The following is a 21,852-nucleotide window of genomic DNA, read 5'->3' as shown; positions in this document are numbered from 1 at the left end:
AACCCTAAATTTAGCAAAGTGCAAGATGTGAATGTCCTATTATTTTAGGAGGCCACACTGGATAACTTCACTTGCTTGCTCAAGATCTTCCATGAAAGACCTGAACCTTCACAATGACCTCAAAGTAGTTAAAACTTCAATTCACTTGTTCCCTAATGGACTCAGTTACTGATTTAAATAGTGGTTTAATGTAGTTTATCATCACTGAGGCTAATGAGTCCTAGAGGCATGCCATCCAGCCTAGAATAGGGCTATGCCTAAAGATGGAGCTTCCCCCAAACCAGGTATGATCAGTTGGAAGTCTAATGAGGAAAAAGGGTCACTGGTTAGGATGGCCCCCACATGCCATAACTGATGGATTGTGAAAAGACCTTGCCTTTTCACTCTATGCCAAGTCACAGAATGTGAGAATGGGACCATCTTAGAAACCATCTCATCTACCCTCTAATTTTTTGTATAAAGATCCTGATGCCCAAAGAAGGAGAGTGATATTCCAAAAGTGACACAGGTTTCTGCAATCCCAACCTCCAGGCTTTACATTTCACCATGCTGCCATCTGTTGCAGTGTCTGTAACTAGCCCCTCCTCCCCCACTTACTTTCAAATGAGTGTCCTCTAGATGCACAATAATTAGACATTAGAGTTGGAAGGGACCTGAGACCTGAAAGAATGTTACAGAAAGGGGGAAATGCCATCCCCAAGGTATAGGAATCTGGGCAAAATTACCTTGTTTCCCTTCCTGGACACTACCTTCTCCTCTTTCTTCTAAAACCCCGCCCACCCCCAACTTTCCCTCTGGCTGGGCAGTGACTCAAAAAAACAGTCTTTTGGTGTTATAACAAACCTGGGGCCTATATGAATTTAGATTAATTCAATTCAACAAACAATTAGTTCATGACCCTCCAGGCTGCTGCCATCCGACAATTCTGAAAAAGCTATACCTCCCTCTGCTACAATCCCTCTTTTCAAGTTTCATTTTTGAGACTTCTTGTCCCCTTAAAGGCTGCCTCAATTTCATTTTTATAAAGCTAAATGTATAGGTGTTGGTTGGGGTGAAGGAGTAATCACAGAATCTGATAGTTGGAAAAGACCTCAGGGCCATCTAGTCCAACCTATATACCATTGTAACATAGCCAACAAGTGGTCATCCAACGTCTGCTTGAGGACCTCCAAGGAAGGGGAAAATGCCACCTCCTGGGGCACACCATTCTGCTAAACTGATGTCCATCCATTGCTCTTGGTTCTGCCCTTTGGGACCAAACAGAACAAGTTTAATCCTTCACTTCATGTGACAGCCCCTCAAATACTTAAACATATTCCTCCCCACCCAGTGACAAGGAGATGAAACAATCAGTGTACGCTAGTCATTTAAGACAGAGAGGCTAAAAACAAAGCAGAGAGTCTTATATACAAAAACATTTATGGCAGCACTTTGTTGTAGGAGCAAAGAACTAGGGGAAATGCAGGTGTTTATCAGTTGGGGAATGGATGAACAAACTGTTGTATGTGAATGTGTGATGTATTGTCACGCTGTAAGAAATGATAAACAGGAAGAATTCAGAAAAAAACTTGGGAAGTATGAGCCAAGCAAAAAATACAAGGAGCACAATAGTGTCAAGGAAAACTCCACTGAAAGACTTCAGGATCAAGGAGGTGACCCAGTGTGAGGTTGGAGGACCGATGGTATGAAGCAAAGTGGTGCTGGATTTCAGGGATAGAATAAGGCACACATTTTCAGACACAATCAATGAGTCTATTCCTCTTTATTTCATTGTGCTCAGTTGTTATGAGCGAGGGTTCTGTTGTTGTTGTTGCTGGGAAGGGGGGTGACGATAATCCCTGGGAAATGATCATAGTATTAAAAAATATTTTTCTTAAAAGACCTAATGGATATTTGTCCCCCAGTAGCTCACTAATAATCCTGAGTTGGGGAATACTGAATAGGGGGAATGCTGTCCTCTTCAGGCAGCTAGTTGGGCAGGTTACCATTCTTGGAAAGATCTTTTGGGAAAGGATGGGATAGGAGAATGTCAAAGATGGTAGTGGTAGGGTCTTCTTTTTATACCCCAAACCAACTGGTGCTTCTTAAAAGTGAGAAAAAGGAGCTCTAGAAAATACCCAGCCTTTGCTTAGAGACATGAGGTTGGTCCCTTTTAGGTGACACCTGCTATTACCATTAAAGAAATTCAAGGAAATCTAATCCATCCTCATTTCTTAAAGACTATGAGTGCACATAGCATGGCATCAGTTCCTGGCAGTTGCCAGTGCATGCCTGCCTTCTTCCTGAATGTAATTGCAAATCATGACTGTCTTTCCAAGCACCTATAGCTCATAGACAAGCAAGGGGGCTCAGCAGTCCTGTCATCGCCTGGTCTTTCCACTGTTTGTTTATTATTTACTGCCACCTGCTGGTCAAAGGTATATCCTGCATGCCCCCAGTAGCCTACTCAGAAATGCACAGAGAATGGATTCATATAGAATTGTCTAGGGGGGCCAGGGAATAACAGAAGACATTCTTTACCTTCCATGATCTGCCTTGGTTACACCCTGAAATTCTCCAATAGGTAACAGAAACTCACACTGCTTAATAGATTAACAAAAATCAAACAATTTTTAAAAATCCCTCTCTATAGAAAATAGAATCAAGATGAGAATTTCTTAGGTATATATATATATATTTTTCCATTTACAGAATTATACTGCCCTGGAACCAATTAAAAGCACATTTAATGGTATTCTCTGAACCCGCTTTTTATAAAGAAGGGCCAATCCTTCCAAACCCCCAAATTTAGGAAATCTCATGCCTCCTCTCGTTGCTAATTCTGCCAAAGCAAAAGGCTTACAGAAAGCCAAAGAAATCTAGTCCTAGAGTCAAGACCCCCAGGCCTTGTGAAATCCTTCCTAGCATAGCAGATAAGTTCCTGGGATCTCTGCCAGGGACTTATTTTTTTTTTCCATTTGGACTGAATAATTGATAACTTTTTGGTTGCTGTTTTTCTGTTTTGCATTTTGTCAACATAAATGAGGCTCATTCTTATTTAGGAATATTGTCCTACAAATGCTGTGAGATGAGGATGATGCTTTCAATGAGATCATTGAATTGCTGAAGACCTGGCAAAACGAAAGTTTGGATCTTTTCATCCCATTTTAACATAATTAAATGAAGCCTGATTTAATCTCCAGTACACAGAGTAACTCAGGAGGAGCACAGGTCAGATGTAAGCAAGATGAACTGAATTTTTATTTTTAGATTTTGATGTAGTCCCAAATGTAAAATTCTAAAAGGGTATTACTGCTGTAGAAGTTTCATGTCTACTGGAAAGGTACAGTGTCAAATTTAAAAAAAAATGGCTTGAACATTTCCAGAGGAACAAGTTCGAATATCACTCATTGAAGGTGGGAGAAGGGGTGTGAGGGAACTTCGAGTAACTGCCCAACTAACATCTCTACATGGTTAAGTGGGAGAAAAATCTCAAGCTCTATCCAGGACAGCACACTGAACTAAGAAGGCTTCCAGCTTTGGGTTCCCTTCTGGTTGCCATTTAAAAGTAACCATTTAAGACTAACAAATGTATATGGGTGTTCCCACAATGATGTGAAATGAACAGCTTGTGAATGGATCCTAAATAAGTGTGAAGCATGCAAGCAGATTTGCTTTTGATTTGGGGGGAGGATGAGGGAGGGAGCTGTAGAAACCTGAGATTAGAGGGAAGAGAAGGAAAGCGTGCTAGAGTTAGTGACTGAAACTAACAAGTAAAAAGGCTTGAAGTTCATATACATAGATGGAGGAATCCATATATTCCCTCAAGGAAATGCAGAGGCCATCTCCCTAGCTTCAATGTCTCCTCCCTGCCCTGCAGACATTCTTCAAACTGCCAGTGGTCTTTTTGTTAATCTGGGACCAGGAAGATTCCAGGCTTGTAGATTTAGAGCTGAAAGGGGTCTCTATAAGCATACTCAAGGGCTCTGATGAATGGCCTAGTCTAGATGAAAGGAAGGTTCACCTGAATTCCTACTGACTAGTTTTTGTGGATGGAGCAAGACATTGCACAGAGCCAAGGCTTGAGATGGGGAGTGAAAGTAGAGGGAAGGAATTGGATTGGTGGAAAGAGAGTGGTTCCCAAAGCCAAAAGACCTGGGTTCAAGTCCTACTTCTGACACATACTAGCTGTGTGACCCTGGACAAGTCACTTAGCCTCTCAGAGCACTAGTCAGCACTCTAAAACTGTAAGTTACACCAAAGGCTGATACCAATGCAAGTAAAGAGAGTTCGCTCATGTGGGAGTTCTCTATATTAATGAAATAAGAGGTCTAATCCCTATTCCTTATGGCTCTCCTTTTTTCACATACACCATCACCATCCATGTAACCCTAAACCACAATAGCTTCCTCTCTCCTGGAGATTTCAGGCCAGATAATAAATGGCAAATTCTCATTTTCACTTTTAATGATGCGGAGACTAATAGCTCTCCTTTGTTGTTCGGTCATTTCAGTCTGTCTGACTCTTCGTGACCTTGTTTGGGGTTTTCTTGGCAAAGATACTGGAGTGGTTTGCCATTTCCTTCTCCAGTTCATTTTATACATGAGGAATTGAGGCAAATAGGGTTAAGTGATTTGCCTAGGGTCACACAGCTAGTGAGTGTCTGAGGCTGAATTTGAACTCGCAAAGATGAGCCTTCCCAATTCCAAGTCCAGTTCTCTAACCACTGCACCATCTAGCTGCCCCTAGCTTTTATTTACTGCATTCTGATACTAGTGATAGTAAAGTTAGGCTGTATAAATGTCCAGCCTAGATAATTCAGGCTCAAATTTTTGGGCATTATACATTACTTTTGTCACAATCACAAATTCCAAATGTTTAAAGAAATGTTGATAATTGCCTATTCTTCCCTTCCCTTTCTTTTGCAACTTTAATGCTGCACAAAAGCTTTTGGCAGTAATTGCCTATTATTGTCCTCCACCTTCTAATATGCCAATCCATAAGTTTGTGAAATCATAATACATGTATATTTACTAATCTATGTGTCTGCACTGAGTTTTCTACATACAATCTTCCGTGTCATCTTCCATTCAACAAGATCTTACTATCACTTTTGTATTCTTGAACGGTTCCACAGATGTAAACCCATTTTCAGAAGAGAAACCCACTTGAGTTTCACTTGCCTGGGACATTGTCAGAAGCCAAGGGAGTTTTAAACAAACCAAGAATTAAAAGTCTGAAAAGAGATCTGGAGGGCATCTTGAGGAAGGGCCTGGTGTCATATCTTTGTGTTCTGCCATGGGACTTCCAGTCTGGAGAAGACAGTGTTTAGTCCTCTGTAGGCTACTGCCTGTCAAGATCAATTTCATAGCTGAATAGATTGGAATGTTATTCTTCCTCCATAGCCACTGTGACCATGGAGAAAGACAGAAGAATTTCCTGGGCATCTCCAATTTAAACAAGGAGAAAACCACATACTCATGGATTATTCACTTCAAAGGACCAAAAGTATGGCTGGTTGTTTCACGAACAAGACAATGTTCAATCGCTGCCTCAGTTTCCTCCAGCCAACGTTGATCTTTTTGATGACCATACCTAGTAAATCATGATTTCAAGATGTAAAGAAAGCAACGATAGAAATAGTCCAGTTAAAAGAATAGGAAAAGGACCATCTTGTCAAATAAACCTACTGATGAAACAAGGATCTTCAGTTCATTAACAGAATTTTCAGCATTTAAAACATGCTGCTACTTTCGACTACCCTGGCCACAGATTTTCTTCAACTGGAAAAAAAAAAAAGAAGAAGAAGAAGACTCCTACCTATTTTCCATAAAGAAATCTTTGTAGCAATCCCAGTGGAAAAGTCAAAAGTTTGACTTGAAAAAAAGAAGCTACTTCAAAAGCATTGTCAAACAGAGGTGAGGGTTTCTTTAAAATGCATAAATTAAAGGGGTGTATGTTAATACACCTATAGGAAACTTTACATTGGGGGTTCTGTCCAGGGGCAGGCAAGATGATGTGTATCTGCACGTGTTGGGGAGGTGAATAAAATATATATTTAATAAAAGAGCAAATTAATCTATTTATTACTTACTGTTTGGACTGCCTGTGTGTATGTGTGTGTGTGTGTGTGTGTAGAAAAATGAAAGAAAAATGTAGAATTTTCTCAATAATAAAAAGGGAGTTGCACTGCGGGGCCCCTAAAGCTTGTGAAAAATTAAACTCGACGGATTCAAACTGTCCTATTTCCACTTCAAAAGAGAAGAGGCACTGAGCTCTTCCCAACTTATCTTCAAACGCCCAGCACCCTAGAAAGTTTCTTTAAAAAAATAAAGTCTCCTGTTCCCCCAAGCACTGTACCGGTTACTGTATCCACTGTCTCTCCCTCTTCTAATTATACCCATGTGAGTCTATTAATCAACTTGTAAATTATTTAGAGAGTCATGCGCTATCTTCAGCTAGTACAAACACACTGCATGCAAAGACTTGCTGAAATCTCACAGAGGTCCCTACGGGTCTCTCTCCCGTGTTAAGACAGCTTGCAGCTCGCCAATACAGCGCCGTTAAAAAAACAAGGAATAACATTCAGCTTTACCTCCTCAGATAGAAAGATTTACTTTGCCTTTCAACTCAGCAACTCTTTGCAAGTTTTTAACAAAAGAGAAAAGCTGGCCTATTGTCGAATCTTTAGTGCGCATTTAGTGATGAGAATATTAATTCACCGTCAGAAATGAAGGCTTTGGCAAAGCGATGATCATTACTATCCTAGGGGCTGGTCTTTGGGAAGTCAAATTTGAAAACCTTCATAATCGTTCAAAGTTAAAATGCTTGTTTGGTTTTTTGACTGCTAAACTTGTAGCACAATAAGCTAGTTCTTAGCACTGGTGGAAATTAGGATATCCATTTCCCTTCTCCCTTCACCATAACCCCACCCCTTTGTGGATGTGCCACATCATTAGGGACCCCTCTGGATGGAAATATCTATTAAATATAGGGGGAGGGAAGATATCTATTCTGGTTCACCTCTGAGGGATTTCAAACAGCGACATAGCATGATCTGTTGATCTATTTTTCCATCTATCCTCTATGTGCATCAGGATCTGCATTTTAATGAGAAAAACCATTACAGCAACTAAATAGCTGTTTTCCCAACCAAAAATAAGTATGTCTCTACAATATTCTCTGAAGAATTCAGAGATTTTTGTGATTGCCTTCCTTTGGATGAGGGTAGGGGGTGAGGCGTGAATATGGGGGATGTGAGAAGGTTTGGATTAAAGACTTGTTGCAGCCTGGCAAAAACAAAAACAGAACAAAACAAACAAACAAACAAAACCCAACAAACCTGTTTTGCAAGGGTATGAACATATTGATGTTGTCTCCTGCTCAGCTCTTGGAGAAATAGATAGTCTGTGAAAAGCCAGAGCCTAACTCAGAAATTCCTCGTTAGATGAATAATCATTCGGACATTCTCCTGACCTTACTGTTCCAACAAGTTTGAAAGTATGCCTCTCATTAATAAAGACAAACATCTCACACACTCAGAGCAAAGACTTCAACCAAGAAGGACAAGATATGCCTTTGGCTGTTTTTAATATCTTCCCTGGGCAGCCATTCTCCAGAGATAGCCAAGCAAAGTGAGGAAGAGAAAACAATTACCACAGTCTCAATGGAAGGTAACCTTTCTGAAATAAAGAAAGGTTGAGGTGCAGCTAATTAGACTCAGAAATCTGAAGGTGGGGCTCCTACCTCCTAACAGCGTCTGAACCACAATTTTTGGGTGAAACTCCCTAACTGTAACCTAGACTTATATCAAGGGGCAGTGGATTTCTTTACGGTGTGGTGACCACAGTGTGATCTGGTAGACTATGTTGGCTTTTATACTCAGTACAAACACAGAAAAAGAATTTTGTGATTCAAGAACCTTTACTCTCCCCTAGGAAAAGTGGAGTTAGGAACACAGCACCCTAAAAGCAGCTGAAAGTAGAACTCAGAGATGGCAAACAGAGCAAATGTTTGAGATGAGGCGATGAGTAGGACTCAATGACTAGGACATAATCTCCACTTCCAAGAATGGGAAAATACTGACTTGTGATATCAATAGTCCAGACTTGCTAGGAACCTATCAATGCCAGGAGCTTAATTTTAAGTGACACATAAACAACTGAGTACTTAATTCTACCGAACACCTGGAGTTGGTATCAACTCTGCACTGTACCACTGTACCAGTGACAGAGATGTACAGCAATGAAAATTGCATGATTTAAAACTTAATACCATTCTTCATATGCAGACCAAACACCTATCGACTTTAATGGGGATCGTCTGCATAAAGAGCATGCACTTAAACCCTTGGGGAATAAATTTGCTATTCAATCTGCAGCTATAGTCAGAATGAGTTTAGGAGGTCAGACCTATATATTTCAAAGTCTAGGACACATACACTCAGCAAAAGGAAAAAAACAAAACAAAACAAAACCCCAACCATTCTTCAAACACTTTATCCAAGCTGCTGTAGGTCCCATAACAGAAGATTTAAGACAAGATTAAGGTAGGATCTTAGAGTCTTCTTGCCAAATAAATGTGAAGACATGGGTAAGTGGTACAGTAATTAATTTTGTAGTTGATACTAAGTTGGGAGGTATTGGCAGTATCTTTATAAGTACTGCCAATACCTCCCAAATGTACGCAAGACAAAAGAGGTCAGAAGGGGGTTATAACATTATGAGACCAAAACTAGAGAGGAAAGTAACAAATCCTTCTAAGGAGAATGATGAGACAACTGGTTCTATTCAGTGGGGGAAAAGATCATGATTATGGTGATGGTGGTGATGATGATTTTATATCTATATACACACACAAATATGCATGTATGAATATATACATACATATACAAAAATCAAGACTTTGTCTTCAGAGATGAGCTCCCAAAAGTTTATTCACCTAAATCATATATCCCTATGAAGCCAGAGTTGACTTATAAGAGGGGCAGCTAGGTGGTGCAGTGGATAGAGCTCTGGCCTTGGAGTCAGGAGGACCCAAGTTCAAATCCAGCCTCAGACACTTAACACTTACTAGCTGTGTGACCCTGGGCAAGTCACTTAACCCCAATTGTCTCACCAAAAAAAATAGACTTATAAGAACACAGAACATAACAGTATCATTTATTCACTCAACAAATACTAAATGTATTGTATTTATCTTGTTCACAGCATTGTGCTAGCTGTTTTAAAAGTTTAGATAATGTACAATCTCTATCCTTATGCTTATGGTCTATAAGGGAGATAAGACATAGTACCCAAATAACTACAATATACAATAATGCAAAATAAGTTTTCCATTCAATAATGCAAAACAAAATCTGAGGCAGAAGGCTATTACCAACAGGAACAATCAAAGAAGACTTCATGGAGAAAAGTAGCACTTCACTTGGGCTTTAAAGAATGGTTAGGCATTTCTAGGGCTATATCCCAAAGAGATCATACAAATGGGAAAAGGATCCACATGTACAAAAATATTCATAGCAGCTCTTTTTGTAGTGGCAAAGAATAGGAAATTGAGAGGATGCCCATCAATTGGGGAATGGCTGAGCAAGTTGTGGTATATGAATGTAATGAAATACTACGTGCTAAAGAAGTAATGAACAGGCTGACTTCAGAAAAACCTGGAAAGACTTGAATGGTCTGATGCTTAGTGAAGTGAGCAGAACCAAGAGAACATTGTACACAATGTTGTGCGATGACTAATATTGATAAACTTAACCCTTCCCAGCAATGCAAGGATCTAAGACATCTCCAAAGGCCTCGTGATGGAAAATGCTATCCACATCCAAAGAAAGAACTATGAAATTTGAATGCAGATCGAATCATACTATTTGCTATTTTTTTGTTCTGTTGAGTTTTGTTTCTCCTTTCTGGTGGTTCCTCCTATTGGTTCTAATTTTTACTTACAACATCACTAATCTGAAAATATGTTTAATAAGAATATATATATATCCTATAGTAGATTGTGTGCTGTCTTGGGGAGGGTGGTGGGGAGGAAGGGGAAGAAAAGAGGTCAGAAGGGGGTTATAACAATTGAAGAAGAATATAGGATATATTCTAGGCCTAGGAAACACCATGAACAAAAGGCACAGAGGCCAAAGAACAACAAGGAGATGTTTGGGGACAGAAAGTAATCCAGTATAGGATTAGGGCAGAGAACTTAGAAGGTCATACTATGAGATAAAATTGGAAAGGTGACACATTGTGGAGATCCTTGAACTTGAATGCCACACAAAGGACTTTGCACTTTCCTCAGTGAGCAACAAGGAGCTATTACAAGTTTTTGAGCAGAGGAGTGAAGTAGAGAGATCTATAAGTAAAGGAGATTATCTAAGCAGTAGTATGAAGAATGGATTGGAAAGGGGAAGAGAGTGGAGGCAGAAACGCCTGTAAGGTCCCATAAGGGTCCATATGAGTGTTAATGAGGGCCTGCACCAGGGTGATGACAGTGGAAAGAGAGAAGGGGTTGGATATGAGTCACATCTCAAAGAGGTAGGATGTGCACTAGTGACATCACACTCAAATAGAAATTGGGGCCACTAAATCTTGCATAAGGATCCTTGCAGGCCTCATAGTGACTTTGTTTTAAAATGTGATATTATCTGTATTTTCGTGTATTTTTGTTTTGCTAAATGTTTTCCAATTACACTTTAATCTGGTTCAGGAGGGACTAGTAGTATTACGGGATGCACGCAGCCCTTTGGCCAAGTTTTTGACACCTCTGGTCTACCAGACTGGGGAACGGGTTGTTTATGATAGTAAAGAGAGAGGGAACAGTCAAAGGTGACTCTCAAGGTTTTAAACATGGGAGAACAGGTAAGCATTACTTTTGGAGAAAAAGAATTGTGAAGTCAGAAAGAGGAGCAAGTTAGCGAGTCGGAGCACTACAAGAGAAGCTCGGTTAGACAACGTTGGAGCATAGGCTATAGAACGTTGTAAAACAGAACATGGAATGTGAAAAGCCAAAGAAACCTTTGCAATCCCCTGGTTCAGAGCTTCTTAAGCTAAGGTCGGCGAACTTGTTGTTTGTTTGTTTTTTAAATACTACAATAACCGTATTTCAATATAATTGGTTTCTTTTATAATCCTATGTGTTTCATTTTATTCATTTAAAAACATTATTTTGAGAAGGGTTTATTGTTGTTGTTCAGTCATGGCTGACTCTTTGTGACCTCATAGACCATACTGTCCAGGGGGTTTTCTTGGAAAATACCAAAGTGGTTTGACATTGCCTTTTCCAGTAGATTAAGGTAAATAGAGGTTAAGTGACTTGTCCAGGGTCACACAGCTAGTGCCTGAGCCTGCATCTGAACTCAGGTCTTCCAGACTCTGGGTCTAGAGCTCTATCCACTGAGCCACTTAGACACAACCTCACCATGACACACAGAAAAGCTTAAGAACCACACACAACACACACCCCACTCATTTCACAGACAAAGAAGCAATTCTAGAGAGGTCGAGTCATTTAATCAAGTCCACACAGCTAATTGAAGGCAAAACTAGGACTAGAATCCAGGTCTCTTAAGACTCCCAGTCTCATTGGTATAGAGTGATCTAGAAAGAAACTAGAGAGCAGATATATCGAAATAGGCTCTGGTAGCAGGGAACAAAAATTTAAACATAAACATATGTAGTAGGAGGTAGGAGACAGTCTTACCGTCACCAGGCCAGTGTCCATCACCAATGGGAGGAAAAGAGACCTCAGTCCTGGGACCGGGTAGAGAACTCAGCCTTAGAAGGGAATGAGACCAAATGGGCTAGTCCGGGTGAATTCATAGATACAGAGCTGGGAGGAACCTTAGAGGCCATCTAACCCAACACACCAGTTTTACAGGTGAGAAAACTGAAGCCCAGGTAGGTTAAGTGACTTGTCCAAGGTTACACAGGGAATAATCACAGAAGTCAGGATTTGGACCCACTGCACCACACAAGCACCTACTATGAGCAAGGCATAGACAAAATCCAAAGTGACCTTGTACGATAGCAATTTACTCTCTATTGGCAAATACAACTTGGATACGAGGGAAATGAGGAAGAGGAAAGAACGACCAACAGGGGAGATGACCGGGAGGCTCTCCACAGGAGATAGCAGTTGCATGGCACCATGAAGGAAGATAAGATTTCTGAATTACCACACTTAGTCCTCATTCCTACTGTCAGTTCTAGATTTGAAAGCACACTAGCAGTTTAAAATAACGGCTGAACAATCTCTTAACATATGCAGGGTCAGGATTTGAGAGTTTAAAAAAATCCATGATGTACAAGAATTGCCTTGATGCTCACCCCTAAGCCCCTTCATCCCACAATGGCAGCCAAAGAGAATTCATATGGGCCATATGGCTGGGATTTTAGGAGAGAAGACGTGGGTGACTTCTCATCACCTAATGTGAGATGACCCTCGGTGATGTCATGGATGAAAAAAGGGGGAAATGAGTCATGTGGAGAGGGAAATTTACTCTGTGACCTTAGGCAAGTCACTTCCCTATCTCAGGCTTCAGTTTCCTCCTCTGTGAGATGAGAGAATTGAGGGGCAGCTAGGTGGCGCAGTGGATAGAGCACCAGCCCTGAAGTCAGGAGGACCTGAGTTCAAATCTGGCCTCAGACCAAACACTTGACACCTACTAGCTGTGTGACCTTGGGCAAGTCACTTAATCCCGATTGCCACACTAAAAAAAAAAAAGATGAAAGAATTGAACCAGATGGCGTCTATGGTCCCTTCCAACACTCTATATTCTAATATGGCATCCAGCTCTAACATTCTGATACTAGGATTCATAAAAAATCAAGGAAATTGAAAAGGACATGTAGCATGGTCCATGAAAATGACTTAATTTTTCTATTTTTCCCATAAGCTATCAGAGAAATCTGTGCATAGTGGATACTTAACAAATGTACATTTAATAAAGAAATAAATTGAATATTATGGAATAATGAATGAATCAGTGAACTTGGGTAGTAACTCAGGTTACCTATAGCAAGTACTCTACATCAGTAATGTTGTAGTTGGTTAAATAGGTCAGCAGTTTTCAATCTGACCTTCTCTTCAAAACTAAATTCTATTGAAGATGGTTTTCAACTTTCTTCCTGACTTAAATGGTAACAGAAAAGTTTCATGCCAAACTGGTATTTTTCCCTCTCCCTCTCTTCTCAACACATAAACCTCTTTAGTTTTCTCAAAGGCTTTTGTGAGGGCCACTAATGAGATCATGCTAGTATTTACTAATGTAAATTCATTCTTTGTTATTCCTTTGAGAGGAGGATTAGTGAAATGACAGAATTTATTGCACCTGTTACTGAGATATGATAGTTGTAGTTTTGGTATCTTTAATCTTGTGGAGATGTACAGTCTAAATAAACGACAAGTTTGGGGGCATATTTTTAGCGTAGAACACAAGGTCTGAGATTACCTGATTGCTACTAACATTTATGGAAAATGGTAGTCAATTTTCCTTGTGTTTCATTAAAAAATATATATTATTCAACTGAAGCTAAAGTTGAAAGAACTACTCTGGATTTGCTTTGGATAAAGTTCAAGGAATCATGGAATGCCAAGGCCAAAAGAGGTCCTCCTCCTCTCCCTTTTAAAGGTAAAGAAACTGAGCCTCAGAAAATTCAAGTAACTGGCTAAAGGTCACAGAGTTTGGCAGAGATGGAACTTGAACCTAAATTTCATGATGATGATGATAATGACGACGATGATGATGATGATGACTAGCATTTATATAGTACAAAGCACTTTGCATTTGCTACCTCATTACCAATGAGGAAACTGAGGAGGAGAGTGGTTAAGTGACTTGACCAGGATCATATAGCCATAAATGTTTAAAGAAAGATTTGAAATCAGGCCTATTTGACTCTAAGCTTAACAACCTTGGCGCCACCTGATTGCCTCCAAGTTCACTTGATACCAAGTCCAATGCTCCCCCTCGCTTCCTCAAGCCAAAGTAGTACATGTTTATTCTCCTTTAAAACATGTCATTTCACTAAGACTAATCTATAAAAAGGGAGTAATTGGCAAATGGATCGATAACATAGAACAGAAGTTGAGTTACCAGTATTTCTACAAAGAGGCTCATTGATACCCACTAAAATTAAGCAGTGTATTTTGGCAATAGTATCAGGGAGGGAGGTATGACGTTTTCTTAAGTTACTACGGCAATGAATGTAGTTTAGGGAGCTGTCTCCAAATAATCCCATGGAACCAACTTTTAATTCATACTCCTATCTTGAACTCACCTTCTGTAGGTCATAACTTACAAGATCATCTCTCATACTCAACAACGGCCCCGCCAGCCCAGACACCATGTTTCTCCCTACAATTTACCTGCTCGTTGCAACTACCTTACAGTAGTCTTTCCTGGGTCAAATCAAAGATTTTTTGAATTTAAAATGGCCCACTTACTTAAGAGAGAGGGGAAAAAAGTCAACTAACCACATCAGTAAGACTGATGATTAAGAACCCCATGAGACCAAAGGTTTTTCAAGGTCCATAATGTCAGCAACTTACATACGGATGTTGATGTCTTTCATATCTCAATCATCACTCTATTGGCCTCATTGACACTCTAAGGGTTTGAGAACTAGTGGCTGCTAATTTATCTCTTTTCTAAGGACTATGAGATAGACTATGAAATGCACATATGTGAAATAATTTGCTATTCAGGGATGTAAAGATCTACAAATGAAGTAACATTCAAGTATGGAAGATGGGAGAGAAGAGAACAAGCTTTTTTTAAGTGCCTACTATATGCCAGGCACTGTCTTAAGCATTTTACTAATAATACTATCTCATTTGATCCTCACGACAACCCTGAGAGTTGGTGCTGTTACGATCCCAATTTCACAGCTGAGGAAACTGAGGTAGACAAAGGTTAAGTGATTTGTCCATGGCCACATGGCTACTCAGCGTCTAAGACCAAGTTTGAACTCAAGTCTTCCTGACTCTAGGCCCAGTGCTCGATCTATTGAACTGCTTAACTGCCACATTTATGTAAGACTCAAATGTTTACTCAGCTGTAAGGTTCTCATATTTAGCCTGAGACTGTCTTTTACATCCTGGTCACTACAGCATTTCCCCCTGAATAGGTGTGAGATACTTTATATCCAGTTTGTCTGGATATCATCCAGTTTACCTGAGGTATACTGTGCAAAGGGTGAAATGATATTCAACAGCTAGGTTGGCAAAGGCCTTAAATGCCAACCTAAGGAGTTGGTATTTTGTCCTCTAGGCAATGGAGAGCCACTAATGGTTGGTTTTCAAATCCTGGAGTGACATCATGAAACCTGTACATTCTAATGTCTTTTGGCAACTGTGTGAAGGTATCCCGGCAGGGGCAAGAGGTAGCCTCAACCTTCAGTGCCAGTTTGCTCAAGTTGCTTGTATGTTTTATTATCCTATACAAAAAACTAAGCTTCTTCCATGTCACTTTGTAGTTTTCAGTCTTGCTACTAAAGGAATGAGAAATCAGTCTGTACCTTGGAAAAAAATTAAGAAAAACAACCAAACATGGAGGCCTGTGTTTGGCAATGAACATCTTGGCTACATAAACACCAGAATCAGGAAGACGACATGAGATAGAAGAGATGCAATGTAACAGGGAGAGGCTTGGGAAGAAACACTAGGTGGGGACTGCATAGAACAGTCAAAACAAATTGTGGGAAGGAAAATAGCGTCTATCTGGACTGATACGTCCAGGTTACTCCAAGAGAATATCCTATGAGTGACTATCTCTGGAAAAGAAAATCAAGATGAAAGGAAAGACAAGAAATCATACTATTTCTTTGGTTCCATGAATTATTTGGAAAGTGATCCCTAAACTACTTTCATGTTCAGGGTGACTTGAGAAAATATCCTACCCTGCACACCTTTCTGTGGTTATCTCAAAAAGTACATCATTTCATTTCAGAAAATCCTATTTTCTCTCTGTGAAACTCATCCTGGAGCCTGGAATCTCTAGCAAAGAAAGGTTCTTTGGGCTTTTCTGTTAACCCAAAGCTTTCTTTGGGCCAAAACACAAATTAGCAAAAATATCTCTGTTCTTAGAAAACTTTTTTGAGTAGCGAAAGAACAAAAAAGGCAGCCCATTTTCAGAAATTTGCAATATTAGTTACTCTATCTGGCACAGAGAGAGAGAGAGAGAGAGAGAGAAATCTCATAAAAAAATTAGTAGATTGAGATTTGCAAGTTATTTTTCATAAGGACATTATCTTCCTGCAACACTTTTCCTTTCAGCAAAAATTTATCACCATCATTAACCTAAGCTCATATTAAAGAATGCACAGAAAACATCTCTCTACAACATCCCCAACAAGTACTCATCCAGTTTTTGCTTCAATTTAATAATAATGATGTTGATGATGATGATGATGATAACCTTCCATACAGCCCCTTGAGGTTTGTAAAGTACTTTACAGATATCTCATTTTGTGTTCCCAATAACCCTGGAAGGCAAATGTTTTTATTATCCTTTTTTATTATTTTTATAATTTTTATTATAAAATGTTTTTATTATCCTTTTTTATTTTTATATTTATTTATGTTTTATGTTTTTATATTTGTTTATGTTTTTATTATATTTATAATTTTTATTATTATATTTACAGATGAGGAAACTGAGGCAAAGAGCGATTAAGTGACTTGTCCAAGGTCACACAGCTAGTAAGTATTTGAGGTAGGATTTGAACTCAGGTCCTTCTGCCTCTTAAGTCCAATTTTGTATCCACTGTATCATTTAATTGCCTCTTTAAGATAAGAACTTCCTCAGCTAATCCATTCCATTTTTGGTCAACTTAATTTTTAAAAAGCTTTTCTTTACACTAAGCCCCAAGTCCTCCTTTATGCAATTTACACCTTGATAATTCAAGCTACTGAATCATAATACACTTAGTTTTCATTACCCAAACTACAAGAATAGAAAAACTGGAATAAAATCTTGGACCTGGATATTGGCAGACTGTCTTCACCAGATTTCTTGCCACAAAAAATAAATACTGTAATGGGTCACAAAGCCTAATTCTTTTTGCTTCATTGTTATGAGAAACTTACTTCCACTTTTCACAATAGATAAAACACATAAACCCTCTAGTAGTTCCTAATCTAAAGTTAACAGTGGCCATCCCTTTCGGGGAGCATGCCTGGTATCACATGTATTGTCCCTAGAGTTAGGCCCCTTTAGGCAGTGACACATTTCTAGGGGACTCCTTGATAGAAGGCATGTCAAACTGGAAGCCTCCATATTGGTCTCCATGTGTTTCTTTCTCCCACCCGCCATGATGGGGGGAGAAGGAAGAGAAATCCATCAAAAAGGACAGACTTTGAACAGTAAAAGCTATCCATTCAGCAGACTTCAGAGGGAGAGACAATTCTTCAGTTTCCTCTTTCTCTCTTCTGAATGTGTAGCTTGGGACTCTGACAGCTATCCCTTGGGCTTCCTCAGAAGAAGGAAGAGGATTTCTTCTTATCCTGTCAGCATCTAGAGAGCATGCACTTGTTTAGGTGAACCTGAGACTGGCTCTCAAGGTTTTAGCAGCCTCTTGTGCTTTGTGGCTTTTTTTTTCCTGAGCACAGGTGACCAAACAGTGATATTGAGAGAGGAATTTTTTAACCCAATGGCTCCTTTGGGAGTTTTGGAAATCCTGGGTTCTGCAGTTGGTACCAGCTGCCCTGTGGGAAGTGTTCCTTATAACTACTACAATGCTTCTTGGAGAAAAAGATGTCCACTGAGAGGAGAATGAGGGAAAACCACGCCTTAGCTTGTCAAAAGATAAAGATGTTTTGAAAAATTGTTTAGACAGTTTTAGACAGTTCAGAGCTGAGGTGAAAGTGAAATGTCTGTTCCTGTCTTAAGTATTTGTATGATGCTTTAAGGATTTGTCAGTGCATGGTTATGAGTCTTTTGCGTTTAAGCATTTCTTTTGTGGTAGAGGAATTAAATAGCTGTCCTATACCTGATCAATCCACTTTGTCTATGAGTTTCTTTTTAGAAAGGAACCTGTAAATTCCTCTTGGGATATGAGCCAAATCTAAGCTTTGCTGAAAATGTTGTTCTCCAGAGTTCTATTCTAGGATGAGGGGCATAACAAGCCAGAGAATTTGAGAAGGACCTTCCTTGTCTTCTGGGGGAGGAGTTATAGTCCCCACCAGGACTGACCCTGCTCTGTGTGTGTCCCAAGCTAGAGTCCCTTAGTTGGAAGTGGCATCTAGCCCCATGGGCCACTGTGTCTATTACACTAAATATCATAACTCTTGAGGGAAGCTTGAGTGATCATTTTACTCTCTCTACCTTTAGTCAAATGAATATCTAATCTACCTAAAACAAATAGTCAAAAATCAAATTTCAAGTTCATAAAGGAAAATGAGTTTTACAAATCTGTTTGAAATAGGGAGATAGCTCCCTTCCACCATTATAATTGAAGTGTGTTGTGGAAGAAAGATCATTAGAGTAGAAGTTAGGAGTCCTGGGGTCTAGGCCAAACTCTGCCACTACTAACTCACTCAATTTTAGGCAATTTCCTTCCGTTCTTTGGACCTTCATTTCCCCATGAGTAAAATGAGGGGCACTGGCCTAAATAATCTTTAAGGTCCTTTCTGGTTCTAAATTCTGAATGACATAAGTTAGGAATGATCAATGTTACTGCATAGCAGATTGGTGTCCACGAACTTGCCTCACTTGGGGATCAGTCTTAAATACATACAGAAGCTACTCATGAGTAAAGCAAATGAATCTTTGCTTATAAAACAGTCCATCTTTAACTCACCCCGGTTATTGTTCCCCATTGTGAACCCCCAGAGTATCAGAGATTTTCCGCCCTGGATTATTTCTCATCAGAACCTGTCACCCTTTGGTGGTTAGCAGGTAATAGGACCCACCTTGCATTTCCTGTTCAAAAAATGGCCGGATGAATTCTCCAATATTTGAGTTGCTTGCAACTGCTTCTTTCAGCAGGTGCCCACAGCAGACTGAGGGAAGAAAAGAACAGAAAGACATAGGTTAAATTTTAAATAAGATGGGAGGAAGAGAAAAATAAGCCCCAAAGCTGCATGGTAGAAAAAGGTCACTGTGGACAGAAAAAAATAAAAGGGCTTTTCTCGTATGAGAGTATGGCCAAGCAAAAACAAATATCATACAGAAACTGAGCAGCAAAGGCTGTGGAATGAAAAAGAATGCATTTGGTGAAGAACATATTAAAAATGGAAGGCAAGAGAAAAGGCACTAATAAGATATGTCACCAAAATAGGAAATCCAGGAGGGCCTAGTTTCAACGTGGAATTACAGAGCAAAATTTGATACTCCCTGACTTAGTGCGAACAAACAATGTCCAGGAAATGAGTAAGCACGATTCTGAATGACGGATCCCAAATTGTGTTAATGATGCTATTATGTAGGAACTGTTAGGTATATAAGAGCCAGGATGTATCGATTGCTGGTTATGGGGATGACTCTATCGGCAAATCACTTCTAGGTCAGGGTGGTCCCTGGTGAGTCATTTTCAAAATATGGCGGATGTGGTCATGTTTATATCGTTAACATTTAAAGGCATAATACCATCTTTAGAAGCAGTGCTTCCTATTAATAACAAAGGTCATTTAGTTATTAAGCCATGCAACTCAATTTCCACATTAGTTGCTATATGCATAAGCCAAACCTTCTTCTTACCTTTGCCACTCATGCCTTTTTCAAACTGAGCCTGAAGCAGATAGTACTAATGAAATTACATGCAAAAACTGAGGACTTCTTTACTAACAGAATTAGTTACCCATTATTTTGTTCATCATGAGTATGTACTGATAACAATTCTGTCCAAAGCAATCGCATTACAACTAACTTACTGTAATAGTAATGAAAAGGATGCTTCAGCATCATATTTCATCATAAAGATTCTGGAAGTTTGGAGGGAAAAATAAAATGAGATGTAATGAAGAAAAGAGAGGTCAAGTAACTTTGTTATTGTTGTTGTTGTTATCAGCCGTAGGATTTCATAAAAGAAGGCTGTGTGATATAGTTGGAAGAGCATCAGGTTAGGGGTTCAGAAACCTGAGCTCCATCGCTGAGGGTCATGAAGTTGGGTAAGCTTCATAACTCAGTTTCCCAACCTTTCAAGTGGGAAAGTTGAAATAGATGATCTTTAAGACCCTTCCAGCTATAAAAGTCTATGCATCTGTGTGACCCTAGGCAAGTCACTTAACCCTGTTTACCTCAGTTTCCTCATCTGTAAAATGAGTTGGAGAAGGAAATGGCAAACCACTCCAGTACCTCTGCCAAGAAAACCTCAAATGGGGTCACGAAGAGTCAGACACGACTGAAATGACCCCAAAACAACAACTCATACAACAATAAATATTAACTGCATAAAAATGTTCAAATATTAGAAGCAGTGTCTGCAGAAGACTTTCAAGCTTTATCTACTCCATCTATCCACTTCTGGAGCCTGATACGAGGTTCTATAGACGATAGTCACTCAATATGTCTAGACTGACTAGAAGAGTTTGGTCTTATTGATTTCCTTACTTTATAAGGAAATGATGAAAAGTGTGATTTGGCAGTTAATAAGTGTGTCCATGGAGACAGAACAAGAGCCGGCACAGAAGACAAAGCTTTTGCCACCTTATTAAGGTCCAGAAAAAATCCTTTTAACTCGCTATAGCAACTTTGTATCTCAGCAGAGAAGTTGTGTAGATGCGTTAGCTACCTGCCCAAATCTCAGCTAGCTGAACTGGACTTGCTTACGTTGTCTTAAATGGATCAAGGACATCTCTGTAGATTATAAAACTGTAGATACAAATCTTCAGTTGTCCAAGATAACAAAAAGATTTCCATTCCAACATATAATCAAGAAATGATGGCGTGGAAAGGAAAAATTATGATGGGTCACTTTTAGCGTCTTTCTTAGAAAAATCTCACCAGTTAAGTTCATTTCTGTGCATTTAGTTTATGGGGAAAGAATTCAAATAAAAACATTACTGAAAGAAATATATTGCACAGGATAAAAATAGAGCACAGTGATAATTACTTAAGGATAAACTAACATTTCATTAATCTACTCATTTTTTAAAACCCAGCACAATTTGTTTGTGCTTTGTTTATCAGGTCTTAATTCTTTAATGTCTTTGCTATATTAACTGCACACGTGCAGATGTAATAATAAATACAAACAACAAAAGAGTCTTTAAATCAAGGATGACTGTGCACTTGTTTTTCATTTGTGACAAAATGCCAATACGTTTTACTAACTGCAACTAGAATTTTAATTATAAAAAGACTTACAAGGCTGATTCTATAAATAAAATGAAATAGAGGACATACTATGTAGACAAATTTGGCTCACAAAAACCAAAAACCCATTACTGTGGGAAGGAAAAGTAAAAATTTTGGCCAGAATATGTCTCTCTGCTGATCAAATAAAACAGATAACTGAGCAGCCATTCATTTCATACATGCAACACGGAGACATGAACCCTGGTTATTCTGAGTAACTTTGGTGTGTAAAGTGAAAGAAACTGAGTTTTTAAATGCCTTTATCAAGGGGAAGATCCACTAGAAACTTTCAAGAGTTGAAAGTGGGATGGGGGACACAGGTTATGTAACTACATTCTACCTTTAAAAATAAAATGGAGGTTGCTTCAGGGCTGCAAAGAGTTGGAGGTAGGGCCTTTAACTCTCACCAACTACACTGTCCCGTCTAGTGCTATTTCCTCTGACTTTCAAATCCTTTATGCTTTTTAACACATGCTGGCATCCAACGCCACCTGGGACCACCCTGTGAAAGGCTGGGAGAGCTCATTTCAATATTTTCTCTACTCCTGGTGAAATATTTATTGAAATGGCATACAGGA

General features: G+C 39.3%; 1 protein-coding gene across 3 annotated transcripts in view; it reads right to left on the bottom strand.

The window, feature by feature from the left end:
- Positions 1 to 21,852, bottom strand: part of AK8 (adenylate kinase 8) — a 157,292-nt gene that overhangs the window by 63,454 nt on the left and 71,986 nt on the right. For all 3 annotated transcript variants that reach the window (XM_027869681.1, XM_027869680.1, XM_027869682.1), the window contains exon 10: positions 18,889 to 18,978. In XM_027869681.1, coding sequence (XP_027725482.1) covers positions 18,889 to 18,978 — 90 coding nt within the window. The remainder of the gene's footprint in view (positions 1 to 18,888; positions 18,979 to 21,852) is intronic.

This window comes from Vombatus ursinus, unplaced genomic scaffold (genome assembly GCF_900497805.2).
Source record: "Vombatus ursinus unplaced genomic scaffold, bare-nosed wombat genome assembly UNPS02014793.1, whole genome shotgun sequence".
NCBI classification, from domain to species: domain Eukaryota; kingdom Metazoa; phylum Chordata; class Mammalia; order Diprotodontia; family Vombatidae; genus Vombatus; species Vombatus ursinus.
Note: the sequence above shows the minus strand (reverse complement) of the source record. Positions and strands in the feature narration are given on the sequence as shown.